General features: G+C 44.8%; 1 protein-coding gene across 2 annotated transcripts in view; it reads left to right on the top strand.

The window, feature by feature from the left end:
• Positions 1-1,655: 1,655 nt before the first annotated feature.
• Positions 1,656-17,618, top strand: part of TERT (telomerase reverse transcriptase) — a 45,835-nt gene continuing 29,872 nt past the window's right edge. Inside the window, exons 1-5 of one of the 2 annotated variants that reach the window (XM_053248005.1) lie at positions 1,656-1,964; positions 4,773-6,651; positions 7,423-7,621; positions 16,520-16,709; positions 17,102-17,284. In XM_053248005.1, coding sequence (XP_053103980.1) covers positions 1,731-1,964; positions 4,773-6,651; positions 7,423-7,621; positions 16,520-16,709; positions 17,102-17,284 — 2,685 coding nt within the window. In that variant the 5' untranslated portion in view covers positions 1,656-1,730. The remainder of the gene's footprint in view (positions 1,965-4,772; positions 6,652-7,422; positions 7,622-16,519; positions 16,710-17,101; positions 17,285-17,618) is intronic. The other variant, XM_053248006.1, reaches the window with a different exon arrangement.

Consider the following 17,618-nt stretch of genomic DNA (forward strand, 5'->3'; position numbering starts at 1 on the left):
TAATAAGCTTTCATTTTGATTACCTTGCTAGATGTGTTGTGTAAACAATACTACACTTAAGCTTAGCTGAACAGCCAAGAAGTGATATATGTAAACCATATATTTGCTAACTTGTAGATAGATGCAGTTTAGTCCTCTCGAACTCTTTGACATGACTCTTTTACACTGGCTGCTGATATGTTTCCGGGCAAAATACAAGGGGTTGGTCATAACCTATAAAGCCCTAAAAAGCTTGGGCCCTGGGTATTTAAGAGAATGTTTTCTTCATCATGAACCCCACCGCCCACTTAAATCATCAGGAGAGGTCTGTCTGCATTGGCCACAGGCTGGTCTGGTGGCTACTTGGGGATGGGCCTTCTCCGTTGCTGCCCCGAAGCTTTAGAATGTGCTCCCTAGTGAAATAAGAGCCTCCCCATCTCTGACAGCTTTTAAACAGTCTTTAAAGACGCATCTGTTCACCCAGGCTTTTAACTGATATTGTTTTGATTGTTTTTAATGTTTTATAATATTGTGTTTTTTTAAATTTAATTGTCGTGTTTTGAAATTTCTTGTTTCTGTTTTTAACTAATGTTTTTGTTTTGTTTTTATCTGGTTGTAAACCACTCAGAGATGTAAGTTTTGGGCGGTATAGAAATAAGTTAAATAAATAATAAAATGACATGAATTGTAAGAAAATGTGCACAAGATAGTTGTTTTCAGGAAAATCCAGTTAAGGCAAAATTCACAGTCAGTGCATCTGTTTTCCTTCCTATATGGAAAATCCGTAACAAGCCTTCAGTTGCAGAATACTATTTTGATAAGATGGGTACATAGTTGTATATCCTGGAAATCTAAAGGGGCTGGAGAGCAGATTTTCCTATGCAGGCAAATGATTTTTAAAAATAAATAAATTCACACACGTGCACACATAAAGAGGGCCAGGCCTCTTCCTCTTGAGAAAATTTTGTATTCCTTATGAGCATTTAAGCCCCATTCAATTCGGTGGCTTTTTTGTTTTTACTTCTGAGTAAGATATGATGCAGAGTGGGCTGTATGGCTCACTGAACAGTGAGAGGCTTCTGAGTAAATACATTCGATCTGATCGTAAGTTCCTTGGGGGTAGGAACCTATTAGCTCTGTTAAGTATTATATACCGTTTACGCTGCTTTATGAACCGCGGTGCAAGTATGTTGTTCTTTAAGTGTTTAATATGCCAGACACAATTATGCCAATAATTCTTACAACAATTCTGTAAGGTAGAACGGATTGAGGTTGGCCGGAGGTGGCGGGGTGATACCTAAAACCACCTAGTGAGCTGGTGGCAGAAGTAAAAAGCTCGGTCTCATGCAGCTCAACGCGTGTTTACTCGGAAATAAGTTCAATATGGCTCCCTTCTCAGTGTGTACAGGATGGCCGCCTCGGCCACTACAATGGAGCACCTCTCAAACAATCGCATCAGGATCTACGAGGATTCCTTGCCCTCCACCTCTCCCCAACCCCCCGCCCCTTTCGTACATGTGCTTTGCTAGGGGGCTGCCAAAGCTAGCCACCGAGGGGGATGCTGCCTCTGGCTGGCTACTACTTTTCCCGGGCTGTAGTGACGGGGTGTGCCCAAGAACACCCCTAGCAGCCAATCGAAGTTGGAGTTGAAGTTTAAGTAGGCGGGGCGATCAGGCCGCGCCTCCGAGGAGGAGGAGTTGGTGGTTGCGGGTGGCCCGGCCTCTGCGCTTGTTGTTCAGGTTGTCTCCGGCATGGAGCATCCCCGATGCTTTAGGGCCGTGCAGGGGCTGTTGCGGAGCTGCTACGCGGAGGTGTTGCCGTTAGAAGCCTTCGTACAGCGCTTGCAAGAGGGAGTCCAGGTTGGAGGCCAGTTGGAGGCGTTGGTCCAAAACGGGGACCCCAAGTGCTATCGGAGCCTGGTGGGTCGGTGTGTGGTAGGGCTGCCGGCCGAGTGCAAGGCTCCTCCGCAACTCACCTTCCAGCAGGTAGGTAGGCGGACTCGGCTGAGCTCTGGGCTCTTTCCTTGCTGTGACTGTCGTCTCCCAGTTTGCTTTGGAAGAAAAAAAAAAGAAAATAATTGGAACGGGCCCGTAGCCCTAATCTGAATGCTAACTTCTTTTTAAAAAGAAGTCTGAGAGTCTTGTAGCACCGTAGCTACCGACTTAGTGATAAATAGATCTATTGTGCTGTAAGTACGTAAATGTATTACGATCCTTAGAGCAGCTTAACATTTAAAATAAGACATTTATAATTTACAAAATCTTCAAATTGATAATACAAGCTCTACAACGTTTCGATGCAACAAAACAAAAACTTGGCCACATTTATAGAAGTAACAGATTTAAAATTTGACAGCAAAAAATCCAAGTAAAATTGATCCGTATGGCCAGGATGATTCTTTAAGAGAGGAGCAATAAACTTAATATGAGCATCCCTATAAAACTGACAATAACTGACAATAACATGAACAACTGACTCTATATCCCCTGAGCCACAAAGGCAGCAATGCATATGGAACTTGTTTATATTTCCCATCTAGGAGTGCAGAGGGAAGGGCATTCAAACGAGCAAGGGTCAATGATCTCCTAAACTTACGTAAAAACATATGATCTAAATATTCAGCCGGTTTGTAGCTGAAGTTTTGAGAGCCTATATAGATGCCAAAGTTGAGCAGCCCTGCATTAGATCCTACCACTGTCACAAAATATCTGGCTTCTACCAGTCATAGGGAGGGGCAAGAAGATATGCAGGCACTGAAGTCTTATACTATGACCACTACAAGTCACATTCAGCAACTTTTCTGGCTTTGAGGTTTCACTAGGCATTATTCAAAAGGACTAGAAACTTCGTTTTTGTTTTTAAGTGGAGAATTCTAAGGGGATTCTACACCTCATTTTTAATGCTATTGGTGATAGCAGCTGTTGCATGGGGGAAGAGTGGGCGGACTCCACCACAAACTTCAGAAAAAATGTGAGCCAAAGACATTATGACAAGCCCCACACCCAACACTTTAAATGCTGATTTCTGCTGCTCTGGCTCCATTGCAGGAACTGTCTCATTGGGTGAGTCTCTCTTTCAAGTCTTTGCTTCATAAGAACATAAGAACAGCCCTGCTGGATCAGGCTCAAGGCCCATCTAGTCCAGCATCCTGTTTCTCACAGTGGCCCACCAGATGCCGCTGGAAGCCACAGGCAGGAGTTGAGGGCGTGCCCTCTCTCCTGCCATTACTCCCCTGCAACTGGTACTCAGAGGCACACCCTTGAGGCTGGAGGTGGCCCACAGCCCTCTGACTAGTAGCCATTGATAGACCTCTCCTCCATGAAGTCATCCAAACCCCTCTTAAAGCCATCCAGGTTGTTGGCTGTCACCACATCCTGTGGCAGAGAGTTCCACAAGTGGATCACGCGTTGTGTGAAAAAGTACTTCCGTTTGTGGTTCTAGTGTTGTGTGAGAGGGAAAAGAATCTCTCTCTCTCCACTTTCTCCACGCCATGCATGATTTTATAGACCTCTATCATGTCTTCCCACAGTCGACTTTTTTCTAAACTAAAAAGCCCCAGGTGTTGTAGTCTTGCCTCGTAAGAAAGGTGCTCTAGGCCCCTGATAATCTTCGTTGCCCTCTTCTGTACCTTCTCCAGTTCAACAATGTCCTTTTTAAGATGTGGTGACCAGAATTGTACGCAGTACTCCAAGTGTGGTCGCACCATAGTTTTGTATAAGGGCATTATAATGTTAGCCGTTTTATTTTCAATCCCCTTCCTAATGATCCCTAGCATGGAATTGGCCTTTTTCACAGCTGCTGCACATTGAATAGACACTTTCAACGAGCTGTCAGTCACAACCCCAAGATCCCTTTCCTGGTCCGTCACCGACAGCTCAGATCCCATCAGCATATACTTGAAGTTGGGGTTTTTCGTCCCAATGTGCATCACTTTACACTTGCTAACATTGAACTGCATTTGCCATTTTGTCGCCCACTCCCCCAGTTTGGAGAGATCCTTTTGGAGCTGCTCACAATCCGTTTTGGATGTCACTACCCGGAAAAGTTTGGTATCATCTGCAAATTTGGCCACATCGCTGCTTACCCCTGCTTCTAGATCATTTATGAATAAATTAAAAAGCACCGGTCCCAGTACAGATCCCTGGGGGACCCCACTTCTTACTTCCCTCCATTGTGAAAACTCTCCATTTAAACCTACCTCCTGTCTTTCAACCAGTTAGCAATCCACACATGTACTTGTCCCTTTATTCCATGACAGCTAAGTTTCCTCAGGAGTCTTTGATGAGGAACTTTGTCAAAAGCTTTTTGGAAGTCCAGGTAGACTATGTCAACTGGATCACGTTTATCCACATACTTGTTGACACTCTCAAAGAAGTCCAAAAGGTAGCCTTCTTCTGTAGCCTTCTGTAGACACTCTCAAAGAAGTCCAAAAGGTAGCCTTCTTCTGTAGCCTTCTTCCACTCTTCTTCTTAGTAGTTCTTTTCTATCTTCCTCCTTCTAACTTGTCTCTCTCACCAGCAAGCAGCTCCACCAACTTCAGTTTTCTCCCCACCTCTACAGGAGAGAAATTGTGAAGGCAGACATCATTGTGCAGTGCCTGGCTCAGATGCTTTTGAAGTGTGTGGTGAAGGGGAAGGGCACTCGCCCACTCCTCCACCAGTAAGAGCTTCTACCAGCAGGGCAATATACACACTGGGGCTTTTTCTTTTGCATCTCCTCCCAATTGAAGTGCACCCACAGCCCAATTTGTAGTTCATCAAAGCACCTATACATAACTTCTTACTCATTTGTAGGTTTCTAGCCAGAATGATGTCGTTGCAAGAGTCATTCAGAGAATTTGTGAGAAGAAGAAGAAGAAGAATGTCCTGGCATTTGGCTACACGCTTTTGGATGAGAATAAGCACCAGGTGCCCTCCATGCCAAATATTTGCAGCTGCCTACCCAATAATACAACAGAAATTGTTCGCCAGAATGTTCTCTGGGAAATAGTCCTGAGCAGAGTCGGGGACGATGTCATGATGTATGTGTTGGAGCACTGTGCTCTCTTTATGCTTGTACCTCCTAGTTGTTGTTATCAGATCTGTGGGCAGCCTGTCTATGAACTTACTTCAAGTAATGTGGTGCCCTCTGTTAAGTTCCTCAGACAGAGCTATTCTAGGCGATCCCGCGGTGTCTTGTCCAGCTATCTGCAAAGAAGGTTTCCGTCTCATAGGAAATACCTCGCAAAGGCAAAAAGGAACTCTAGGAGGCCAAGACGGAACAGAACACAAGATTCTGACGGTCCTCCATCTTCTTTAATGGTTCGGAGAGCTACTGCGCAGGACCCTACAAGGAACAAACCAGTGACAAGGAGCAGTGACTATGCAGAGAACCTGCAGAGGGATGGACAGGGGCCATCACTTACAAGGCCATTGCTTAAAAGGAAATGGAGGAGTAGGTATGAAATTGCCCCTAAGAGAATGAAAATCATGCAAGTGGAGGAAGCTTTAGAAGAGGAAACAAAAAACACAGGTCCCACTCAAAGCAAAAATCAATTGATTCTAGATGTTGATGGAGGTAGTGCATCTGGAAGACCTGTAAGGTCGTATTCAGTGGCTGGATTAAATCCTACAAAGTCTGTTCCTCAGAGGAGTGATCATGGGCCACAGATATCTGCCATACCTTATACAGCTCTTGATAATCAGAAGTTTGCTGTATGTGGTAAAACATTCAAGCTAGGTAGTGAGGATAAAACATTAGGTGGATCTAGCACCAAAACAAAATTCAACACTTGGCTGCCAAAGCTAGAAATGGGCAATTCCAATGTTAAATCTGTACAGATGGCGGCAGCAGAAAGAAGCCTTAAAACGTATACTTCTAAATCCATTTGGGAGTCTTCTGATAAAATTTCTACTCCTGTGCCTATTAAGAGGCACACTTTCTTGTATTCTCACCGGCAGCTGAAAGAGCGTTTACCTAAATCATTTGTCCTGAATCACCTAAAGGGCTATTTGGCAGGGGGTCGGCGGCTTATAGAAACAATATTCTTTGGCAGTAAGATTCCAAAGCAACCTACCCGCCCAAATCCTCCAAGTTGCAACTGGAGAAAGAAGAGACTTCCAAAACGCTACTGGCAGATGAGAAATGTGTTCCAAGAACTGTTGCACAACCACATAAAGTGCCCTTATTTGGTACTATTGAAAAAGAATTGTCCCATTTGGATTTCTGAATCAGACAAAACCAGCACAGTAGGACAACGTTGCAAACCAACAGGCCTTCAAGAGAGAAGTTTTTCAAGGACGCCGGGGGCTAACTCTGTGGAAGAGTGCCTCAGGAGCATACCTGGTGGTTTTGGTCAATTCCTGGAAGATTCTAGCATTTCAGGCAAAATCTCTGAAAAGGCTGAGTTGAGTCTAAAAGAAACTAAGCAGCAAACCCACAAAGACTCCTCCAGTTCCAGGTTAATGGTATTGCTTAAGCAGCATAGCAGCCACTGGCAAGTGTATACTTTTGTGAGGGAATGCCTAGAGAGAGTGGTACCTTCTGCACTCTGGGGTTCTAACCGTAACAAATGCCGCTTCTACAAAAATGTGAAAAAATTCATCTCCTTGGGAAAGTTTGCTACATTTTCTTTACAGGAGTTAATGTGGAAGATGAGAGTGAGCGATTGCACTTGGCTTCGTCTTACCAAAGGTATTGTGATTATTAAAATATAGCAGTTTCTCCTGAAATTAGTTTTGATTTTCTCTAGCTGTATTGTTAAGTCAGCCTTGCAAATAAGTTGTTAAAAGGCACTGGTCCGCAACCATTTTTGTTAGCTAGCCTTCTGCCTGTGGGGTGCAGGGGATGGGAACCAGTGGTGTCATAACCAGGAAGAGAATACATCCCCTCCCTTAATAACAGCTTGGCCAGGGAGGATCCTGTCTTTTCAGAATGAAAAAGTAGGGCATTTCTGCTGCAAAGCTAAGTATATGCATGGGAGAGCACTGTGTACATGCACTTGTTTCTCACTTTTGGATATAGCAAGATGTACAAGTAGCTGCAGGAGAAACTTCAAAGTAATCTCTGGTTTGTGTGCACAGTTTTTTTTCTGTGTGGGAACACATCTTTAGGAACGCAAGACAGCCCTGCTGGATCAGGCCAAAGGCCTATCTGGCCCAGCATCCTTTTTCACACAGTGGCCCACTAGATGCCTCTGAGAAGCTCATAAGCAAGAGATGAGGGCATGCCTTCTCTCCTGCTGTTGCTTCCTTGCAACTGATGTTCAGAGAAATCCTGCCTCTGAAGCTGGAGGTTCCCCATAGAAGTCAGACTAGTAGCCATTGATCTCTTTGTAGGAATGCAGGCTTTATCCTGAAGACATAATAGTGACTTCTGAATAGACCATTCTGAAAAGTGAGGTCGGGAATCTCTTTTGATTATTGTCCAACATTCACTGTTGTTGAACTTGAATTTTGCTTTTAGAGGACGGCCACTTTGTTCCTGCCTCTGAACATCGTTTTCGTGAAGATCTGATGTCCAAATTCCTGTACTGGCTGATGGACACCTATGTTGCAGATCTCCTCCGATCTTTCTTCTATATTACAGAGACCATGTTTCAAAAGAACTTACTTTTTTTCTTCAGAAAGTCTGTTTGGAATGAGCTACAGAAGATTGGTGTTAGGTATTGTATTTATAATTTAGAAGGCTTAAAAATTTGTTTAGCTTTAATCTTGGATACCATCAATTTTCCATCACAATATGTAAGATATAATGCTGTGTTAAAATACATAAACAACAAAATGGCAGCAGTAGTGTCTGAACAATAGTAGTGCTTGACCCAACCTGATAAAATGTTTAACCTCCAAAATCCTTATAAAGTACTAAATAATTGTAATCAAATTCTACTCTTAAAAAATACAGTTCTGCTGTCACCTTTTTCCCTTCCAGTTCTTGTCATCCCTCAACTCTTTAAAAAGCAGGTTGCATGTACATTTTAATCATTTCAGTAGTTGGAGCAGTTCATTTTCAGGGGCAGCGGGTGTTAAGGGCTGGAATAAAAATTATGTTCTTCGTGGAGATGCTGCCCAAACTGAGCTCCCTGAAACGAGCAATCATTGGCCCAGCAGTAATATTTGCAAGTTCTTGCCTTGCAGCTCCCTCCCATTATGTCCTAAAGATGGTTCTATGTTCCTGGTGGCTGCTAGGAATGGGGATAGATGGGGAAACTTTCAACAAGGTGGTGCAGCAAGCCACAGGGTGATTGCTTGCAAAGTTATGGCTGGGCAGAGGTTGTTTGCCATGGAGAGACTATTTTCCACGTTGATGCTGGAAAATAGGATTGTGTTTTTAGCCCAAATGAGGTGGGTTTTTGTGTTTTGTTTTATATGGTATCGCTGTCTGCCAGGGCTGGCATTGGGGAGCCTTTCTCCTTTAGCAGCTACCAACTGCTCTCAGGGCCCACTGTTGATCTCTGAAATCACTTTATTTATTTATTTGGCATATTTTTATACCACCCGAAACGTACACGTCTGTCAATAGCCTACGCGAGGTGGTGGCAGAGCAGTTCTCAACCTGCTCAGTTAGGGTGGGGGGGGTGCGTGGAGGCAGTGTGCCAAGCACTCCTTAGAATTTGAAGCCAGCCCTGCTGTCTATTAAAGCCTGTCAGACTAGAGGGGTTCTGAGTCTTCTGGGGGGCAGTGCAAGAGTCTTGTGAAGAGCCTGTCTTCATAGTTCCTTATTGCTGCAAAAAAACAACACCCAGTTCTAAAGCGATCCAATGTCATATAAAATAGCATTTCTCTAACCAATTGTATTTCCAGTGGATGCTTAACAAAACCTACCTCTAATAGCTTTATTTAAACTTCTTGTTGTGTTAAAAACATTTTTGCACCAACAAAGCCATAGCAGCATAGAGAATATTAGAAAATAAGCAAAAAAAACCTTAAAACGTATATTTCTTTGTACCGTCATTATATTGCTTGAAATGCAATATAATGTGTTCACGACAGTGTTCACAAATCCTGTCTTACATTTTCATATGGGTTTAACCTATTCCAATATTCAACAAATGGGGACCAGCATTCCTATGAGTCTGTTTCATTATTGTAGTTCTCTCACATAATCTCTTGTAATAGGTAACTTTATACAGTAGTATACTATGCCACACACTTTTCCTTTCATCCGTTGTGGGAAATTGATGCTGTTTCCAGTACTTTGCTGCCAATATATATGCAGAAATTAAGATATTCATATATATAATTTTATGAATGTCTAACTCACCTTTCCTGACTAAAGCCATCTCAAGGTGGTGGTTTTTAAGCTATCGTAACCATCCTTTTAAGCTTCCTCAGCAGTACAACCACTCGATTAATAGATTAATTCCCAGCCTATTTCTTATGCAGACTGCTAAAGTTTCCCAGATCAGCCTTATCCTCCCCTGTGATCATCAAATATGTTGAAAACCAACAGCATTCTATTTAAATACCAAGATTGCGTTTGCTAATCAATACATCCTTTGGAGTACTGATGTATAGTGCCATTGATATAACACTTTATAAACGTTTTGCCATTGAAAAACTTGGGTGCTATACATATTGAGTTCTAATCATTATATGTCAATTTAGAAAGCTTTCTCCCATCTTTTTGAAAGAATGTTGTTTGGTTCTGGAGAGTTCTCTAGTATTTTGAAAGAAGCCCCTTTTGCATATGTGAACATGTTCACAGTTTTTCAGAAATGATCACAGCAAACTCTATTGGAATATCTTATTTTTATAAGCTGAAACGAAATTGAGACTTGATTGGATAATGTCATTTTTCCTATATAGAATAAACAAAGACAATGGGGGGAACACAAGAAAATCCAAGCTAGAATCTCCATGTTTTCTTCTGCTATTCTTCAGTCCATGAGAGTTGTCCCTGCAAACATCGTTTCATATCCTGCTGTATTTATTATCTTCCAACAGTTTTTTGCATATTAATATTTCTGTACCCCAGACTTTCCCCATCTAATAATTGGCAGTGTGCTGATTTGTTAGATCCAATGCCCTTTGCCTATTCGAGCTCATTTATTTGGATCATGGTGAAATTGAAGAATTATTGAGTTGGACTTGCGGTGAATGAAGGCCTCTTCCATTTTCGCTATGGTCCACTTTGAGAGACAATTAAGCTTCTCTGAGGACCTGTTTGAGTGGAAACATCTATGCACCTATAAACTAAATTAACACTGTCTTGTTTAAACCCACTGCTTGAATGCCTGAAGTAAGCCATGCGGCAAGAAGCTTGCATCCAGTGGAAGGAGAGAGGTATGTGTTCCCTTTAAACCAATGGTGGCTGTTCTGCACGGGGGTGGAGTGGGGCAGAGGAGAGAGCCCAGACATGGAGGCAGCCCCACCTTTCTTTCATGACTTGGATCCAAGCCGCCATGGAGGAATCCAAGTCATGGAAGAAAGGAGAGAGGAAAAGAAACGGCCTCCATGATTGGGCTCTGCTGATGGGGAGAGCCCAGTCGTGGAGTCAGCCCCTCTTCCCCTCTGCTTCCTTTCATGGCTTGCATTTCTCCATGGCAGCTTGAATCCAGGCCTCAGAAGGAGGGGGGCGGGGCTGCCTCTGTGACTGGGCTCTCATAGGCACAGCCCAGTTGCAGAGGCAGCCCTTCCTCTCCTCCTGCTTTCTTCCAGGACTAGGAACCAAGCCGCAGTAGAGGAAAGCGGCCGGGGGGGGGAGGTGTTGTTCCTGCAACCAAGCTCTGCCTGCAGGGAGAGCCCAATTGCAGAGGCAAGCTCCTCAGACCTGCTTTCCTCCGTGGTCTTAGCTGTGACAGAGAAAAACAGTTTGGAGGTGTTTTGCCTCTTCACTTGGGCTCTCCCCATAGGCAAGGCCCAGTCATAGAGGTAGCCCCCGTCTTTGCTCCATGCTGCATCCCCGCCACCCAATTCTCCCTCCCATAACCAACCAACAAAAAATGAATGCTCCTCCTCTCCCCACAAAAACCTAACCAGAAACAAAATACACAAAAGCTCCCTCAAACCACTCCCTCCATCAATCAAACATAAAACACTCATGTCTGGTGGAAACTTACAATTATGGAGAGCTGCAGAAAGAAATGCTATACTCAGAAATGTCTCCCTTGAACTGGGGAGCTTGCACCAACCCCAGCTCCCCATTGCTGTAGCTGCCTTCCCCGTTCAATTATTGGCTGAAACAGCTGCTACTCAAGCTGCTCCATCTTTTGATTCTTTGAGGGCAGCTCAAATTGTCACCACCCCAAAAAGACAAAGAAAGGGAGGGTGGGGGGTACACATGCTGGCTTCCACAGCATGTATATTTTTTTCCTTTTGTGTCTCTTTGGGCGATGATGGTTTTAGCTGCCCCCCAAGGAATCAGAAGCCAGAACAGCTTGAATAGCAGCTGTTTCAGCCAATAATTCAACAGGGGAAGGCAGCTACAGCAGTGGGGAGCTGGGGTTTGTACAAGCTCTTCAAGTGAGGCATTTTTGGGTATAGCATTTCCTTCTGCTGCTCTCCATAATTGTACGTTTTCATGGGAAATCAGCGTTTTATGTTTGGGAGCCAGTGTGGTGTAGTGGTTAGAGTGCTGGATTAGGACCAGGGAGACCCGAGTTCAAATCCCCATTCAGCCATGATACTAGCTGGGTGACTCTGGGCCAGTCACTTCTCTCTCAGCCTAACCTACTTCACAGGGTTGTTGTAAAAAAGAAACTTAAGTATGTAGTACACCGCTCTGGGCTCCTTGGAGGAAGACCAGGATATAAATGTAATAATAATAATTTGGGGTGTGTGCAGTCCCTCCTGCCTTTAATGACCAGCTGTCACTGCTTTAAATGACCTTGTACCTCCCTCCTTGTGCATAGATTTTGCACTTGTCAAGGTTCCAGACTAAAATGTTAATGCTGATTAGGAGTGTGCATAAAACCAAAAAATGTGGTTCAGTTCTAATTTGAATTGAACGGCTTTGTGCTGAACCAGTTTGGTTGAACTGTCTGGCCAGTCCGGTCTGTTCAATCGAGATAGTTTGGTGGTTCAGATGGCAATACTTGTAAAGGAGAATCTGGTGAGGATTCCCCTTTACAAGTAAAGGGGTTGGGGGAGCAGCGAGAAAGGTTATTAAAGTCACTTACCTGGCTCCCGACATGCTGCCCCATCCACAGCCAAATCTCAGGCCAGATTGCTCTTGGAACACAGGGTGTCCGTGCAGCAGTGGCACGGTTCCGGCCTCTGTGGATGCACAGAGGCCATTTGTGTGGTCTCCGCATGTGTGTGGAAGCTGGAACCGCTCTGCCACCGTGCAGGCCACCTATGTTTTAAGAGCGGTCTAGCAGGCAGTTCGGCTGGGGATGGGGCGGCAAGCAGTGGGGAGCCAGATAAGAGACTCTAGCAAGCCTTCTCGCCGTTCCCCCGCTCCCCCTTGATGTAGAACCAGTTCGCATCCAACTGGGCTTGGTCAGGTTTAATCATGGATTGAACCAGCCCCAGTTCAGTTCGAGATCGAACTGGATCAAGTCCAGTTCTATGTCAAATGGTTTGTGCACACCCTCATTGCTAATTCTCCTTTCAGATGGAATGAGTGTAATTTCTGATTAATTCGGGCTTCAGAGGTGGGTGGTATAATTTTTTAAAAATACTGTCCTACCATGTTAGCACAGGGAAAATGTGGCAGTCTATAACCCTCATGACTAGTAATATTCCCTGCTTACCAGACATGGATAAGTTATGGAAATCTTGGCTCTCATCTCAGTTAACTTCAGTGCCAGAAGCCTAGTAGGAAGGAGGAGGCTTTAACATCTGCTTCCCAGAGACTGTGGCTGCAAAGTGGTGAGAGCCTGGGGGGTTGCTGTCAGCTTGCCAGCCTATGTACCCCCTAGCTTGTGGGGCTATGGCTGCCCTGCAGGTGAGTCTGTGTGGGATCGGGGCCAGAGGGGGTGAGTCAGCAGTTCTTGAGGGTCAGCTGCTCAGAATAGCCATCTTTCTGAGCTTATAAAAGGGCTGCTGCACTGTGGTGGCCCAAAGGGGTTGCCCCTTTGGGGGAGCCACTTCGGGAGCAATGAGGGTGAGGGCCTGGTGAATTTTTTTGGCTTCTGTTGTTGTTTTTGGATCCTCGGTGTTTCAGATGTATCTTGGTTTGTCTGGGGATGGGGAGACAGCGGGTGTGTCCACTGACTGTGGGATGGCTATTCTGGTGGTGGTGGGGAATAGAGGAAGTAAAGTAAAGTTGGCAGGTCAGCATGTCGTTACAGGGGAAGGGAAGTCAGAAATCTATTAGCTGTTAACCCTTCCGGCTGCCCTGCCAGCTCTTTGACCTTGGGGAGCAGTGCCAACCTCCCATAGACTCCCACCTTGCTCCTCTGTAATGACAGGTCTGTCCAGAATAAGTCAGAAACTATCCATGATTTGATTCTGGAGAAAGGGGCAGACCTGGTATGTATTAACAGAGACTTGGTTGAGGGAGGCTGGTGGTCCAGTCTGGTCCCAGCTTCTCCGTCCAGGATATTATGTTGAGGAGCGGGTGTGAGGACGTGGGTGGGCAGGTGGAGTGGCTGTGGTCTATAAGAATAATATCTCCCTTACCAGGATCCCTGTTAGAGTGTCAGACCATATTGAATGTGTGTACCTAAGTTTGGGGATCAAGGATAGACTGGGACTTCTCATGGTGTACCAATCGCCCCGCTGCCCAGTGGAGACCCTAACTGAGCTGATGGACTTGGTCTTGGGTTTGGCGTTGGAGTCTCCCAGGGTTGTGGTGCTGGGGGACTTCAGTGTTCACTATGGGACCGATTTGTCTGGGGCGGCTCAGGAGTTCATAGCAACCATGACAACTATGGGCCTATCCCAAAGGGTCTTGGGACCGACGCATATTGCAGGTCACACACTTGATTTGGTCTTTCACTCTGATCAGGGTGGTGTTCCATGGGTGGGGACTCCTGTGATTTCCCCATTGTCATGGACAGACCACCATCTGGTTAAGGTAGGACTCACAGTCACACCCCACCTTCGCAGGGGCGAGGGGCCCATTAGAATGGGCCGCCCAAGAAGGTTATTGGATCCAATAGGGTTCCAAGAAGCCTTGGAGGGATTTAGTGTTGCCTCTGCCGGTGATCCTGTTGATGCCCTCGTGGAGACCTGGAACAGCAAGCTCACCAGGACAGTAGACATGATCGCACCTAAGCATCCTCTCCGACTCACTTCAAAATTGGCCCCTTGGTATACAGAAGAACTACGGGGGCTGAAGCAGCGAGGTAAATGACTGGAGCGCAAGTGGAGGAAGACTCGACTCGAATCTGCAAGATTACAACATAGAGCACATTTGAAGATCTATGCTCTAGCAATACAGGCGGCAAAGAAGCGATTCTTTTCAGCCCGTATTGCATCTGCAAGTTCACGTCTGGCGGAGTTGTCTAGGGTTGTGAGAGGGCTAGTGAGTGCCCCTCCTCCCTTGAATCGGAATTTGGAACCATCTATTACCCACTGTGATGTGTTTAATGATTTCTTTGTGGATAAAATCTCTCATATTCGGGCCGACTTGGATTCAAACTCCACAATTACTGCAGTGTCTGAATCAGAGGTGTCCAGCGACTCCTCTTATGTGGTTAGGCTGGATCAGTTTGTGACTCGTGAGGATGTGGACAAGCTGCTTGGAGCGATGCGGCCTACCACCTGTTCTCTTGACCTTTATCAGACATGGCTAATACTATCTGGCAGGGAGGTTGTTGTACAAGGCCTGGTAGAGATCATAAATACTTCTCTGAGGGAGAGCAGGATGCCTCCTTGTCTTAAGGAGGCAATTATTAGTCCACTTCTTAAGAAGACTGCCCTGGATTCCTCAGAGTTGAGCAACTATAGGCCTGTCTCCAAACTTCTGTGGCTGGGCAAGGTAATTGAGAGGGTGGTGGCCTCCCAACTCCAGGCAGTCTTGGATGAAACTGATTATCTAGACCCGTTTCAGACCGGCTTTCGGGTGGGCTATGGGATGGAGACTGCCTTGGTCGGCCTGATGGATGATCTCCAGTTGGGAACTGACAGAGGAAGTGTGACTCTGTTTGTCCTTTTGGACTTCTCAGCGGCTTTCGATAGTATTGACCATAGTATCCTTCTGGAGCATCTGAGGGGGTTGGGAGTGGGAGGCACTGCTTTGCGGTGGTTCCACTCCTATCTCTTGAGCAGATTTCAGATGGTGTATCTCGGGGACTGTTGTCCTTCAAAAACTGAACTTCAGTATGGTGTCCCTGAGGGCTTCATATTGTCTCCAAAGTTGTTTAACATCTACATGAAACCACCAAATCAGGAGATTTGGTGCAGGGTGTAATCAGTATGCTGATGACACCCAAATCTATTTCTCCATGTCAACATCATCAGGAGAAGGCATAACCTCCCTAAATGCCTGCCTGGAGGCAGTGATGGGCTGGATGAGAGGTAACAAACTGAGACTGAATCCAGATAAGACAGAGGTACTTATTGTGCGGGGTCAGAACTCGGGAGATGATTTTGAATTGCCTGTTCTGGATGGGGTCACACTTCCCCAGAAGGAACAGGTACGCAGTCTGGGAGTGCTTCTGGACACAAAACTGTGGTGTCCCAGGTTGAGGCAGTGGCCAGAGGTGCTTTTTATCAGCTTTGGCTGATATGCCAGCTGCGTCCATTTCTTCAGATAAATGACCTCAGAACAGTAGTACTTCTGCTGGTCACCTTCAGACTTGGCTACTGCAATGCGCTTTTTGTGGGGCTGCCTTTGTATGTAGTCTGGAAACTGGTTAGTCCAGAATGTGGCGGCCAGATTGTTCTCTGGTTCATCTCGGAGATACCATATCAGTCCTATCTTAAAACATCTACACTGGCTGCCGGTAAGTTTCCGGGTAGAGTATAAGGTTTTGGTTATAACCTATAAAGCCCTAAACAGCTTGGGCCCTGCGCATTTAAGAGAATGTCTTCGCTATGAACCACACCACCCATTGAGATCATCTGGAGAGGTTCGTCTGCAGTTGCCACCGGCTCATCTGGTGGCTACTCAGGGACAGGCCTTCTCCATTGCTGCCCCGAGGCTTTGGAACACACTTCTTGCTGAAATAAGAGCCTCCCCATCTCTTACAACTTTTAAAAGGGCAGTCAAAATGCATTTGTTCACTCAGGCTTTTAATTAGATACTGTTTTAATTGTGTTTTGTTTGTGTTTTAATACTTTTAACTTTTTAATTTTAATTGTTGAAATGTTTTAATCTTTTATTGGCTGTTTTTATTGTTTGTAAACTGCCCAGAGAACTTGCGTTTTGGGCGGTATAGAAGTGTATTAAATAAATAAATAAACTTTATAGCTCATCACTTGCTACTATCCAGAGAAACCAGGGTCAAACAGATGTGTATAACTAAAATGATCAATCCATCTTTCCAATTAGTTAAAAGGTTAGAAAAGGAATCTCTTCTAAATGCTGCTTTGGAGAATATTGAGATGGCAGGTAGATGTTTAACTCTGGCTCTTTTCTGAACTGAATATTGTATGAAAGCAAAGGTCAAAAGGCGAAGACCTGATCTGCGTTGTAGTTCACTAAAAATTACTGTTAACTTCCACTCTAGGAACCATCTGACCAAAGTGCATCTTCGTGTTTTGTTAAAGGAAGAGATAGAAATTCTGCAGAAGAAAAAGTGTGTTCCTCTGGCATCAAAACTCCGGTTCATTCCCAAACAAAATGGGCTTCGACCTGTGGTCAAGCTGAATAGTGTGGTAGGAGCTGACACATTCTGCAGAAGGGGTAGAGACAAAAAGGTTGCTACCGTCTTTAATTTACTACTGTATTGAGTTCATATGTTTATTGGACTGTCAACTCTTTGTTTAGTGGGGAGCAAACTTGCTTCTCCTTTTTCTTCTTTTCCATGTAGACACTGTGTGGAAGTCCAAACTGTATAGTAATTGCCCCTCAAAAGGATGTGGGGGTGGCATGTGTTATAAATTAAACTCCCATACACATGAGCCTCCAGAAAGAGTGTCAGTCTCTCCTGTTACGTTACAGGTATGGGGGAGTGGTACACCTGTTATTCTGCCACACACAGAGGATTAAATCCTAGATCTTCGTTTCCTGTGCATGCATCTCTAGAAGAATGTTTGGTCCATACATGAAATGTGAATGCCTCCCAACACTCTTTAAATTTTCCCCTTAGAGTCTATACTTCAACATACAACTTAAGAACTTATTTAGCGTTCTCAACTATGAACGAATCAAGAATCCTACCTTGCTTGGCTCTTCAGTATTTGGAAAAGATGAGATGTATGCCATGTGGAAGCAGTTTGTTTTGAAGGTTTTAGAGACACATGCTGAAATGCCTAGATTCTACTTTGTGAAGGTATGACTTAGGATTTTCTGTCTCTGTTGGTCTGATTTTTATTTTCTTTAAGTTGTTGCTCAGTATGCTTATATATCACTTTCAACAAAAAGAATCCTCAAAGTGGTTTACACAACAAAATAAATCTTAAAAATGTTTTCTGTTCCAAAAGGGCTCAGTCTAAAACCAAAACCCACAAGCGGAATGCTAGCAGTCACTGGAAAAGACAGTGTGCTGGGGAAACTGGGACCAGGGGTGGAGATATAATTGAGCGGATGGGTGCAAAGAACCCGGGCTAACCAGCTGGTGAGGGCCCCCAGCTCCACTCCTCATTTTCTTCATTACCTCCCTCATT

Source organism: Hemicordylus capensis, chromosome 4 (assembly GCF_027244095.1).
Source record: "Hemicordylus capensis ecotype Gifberg chromosome 4, rHemCap1.1.pri, whole genome shotgun sequence".
Classification (NCBI taxonomy): domain Eukaryota; kingdom Metazoa; phylum Chordata; class Lepidosauria; order Squamata; family Cordylidae; genus Hemicordylus; species Hemicordylus capensis.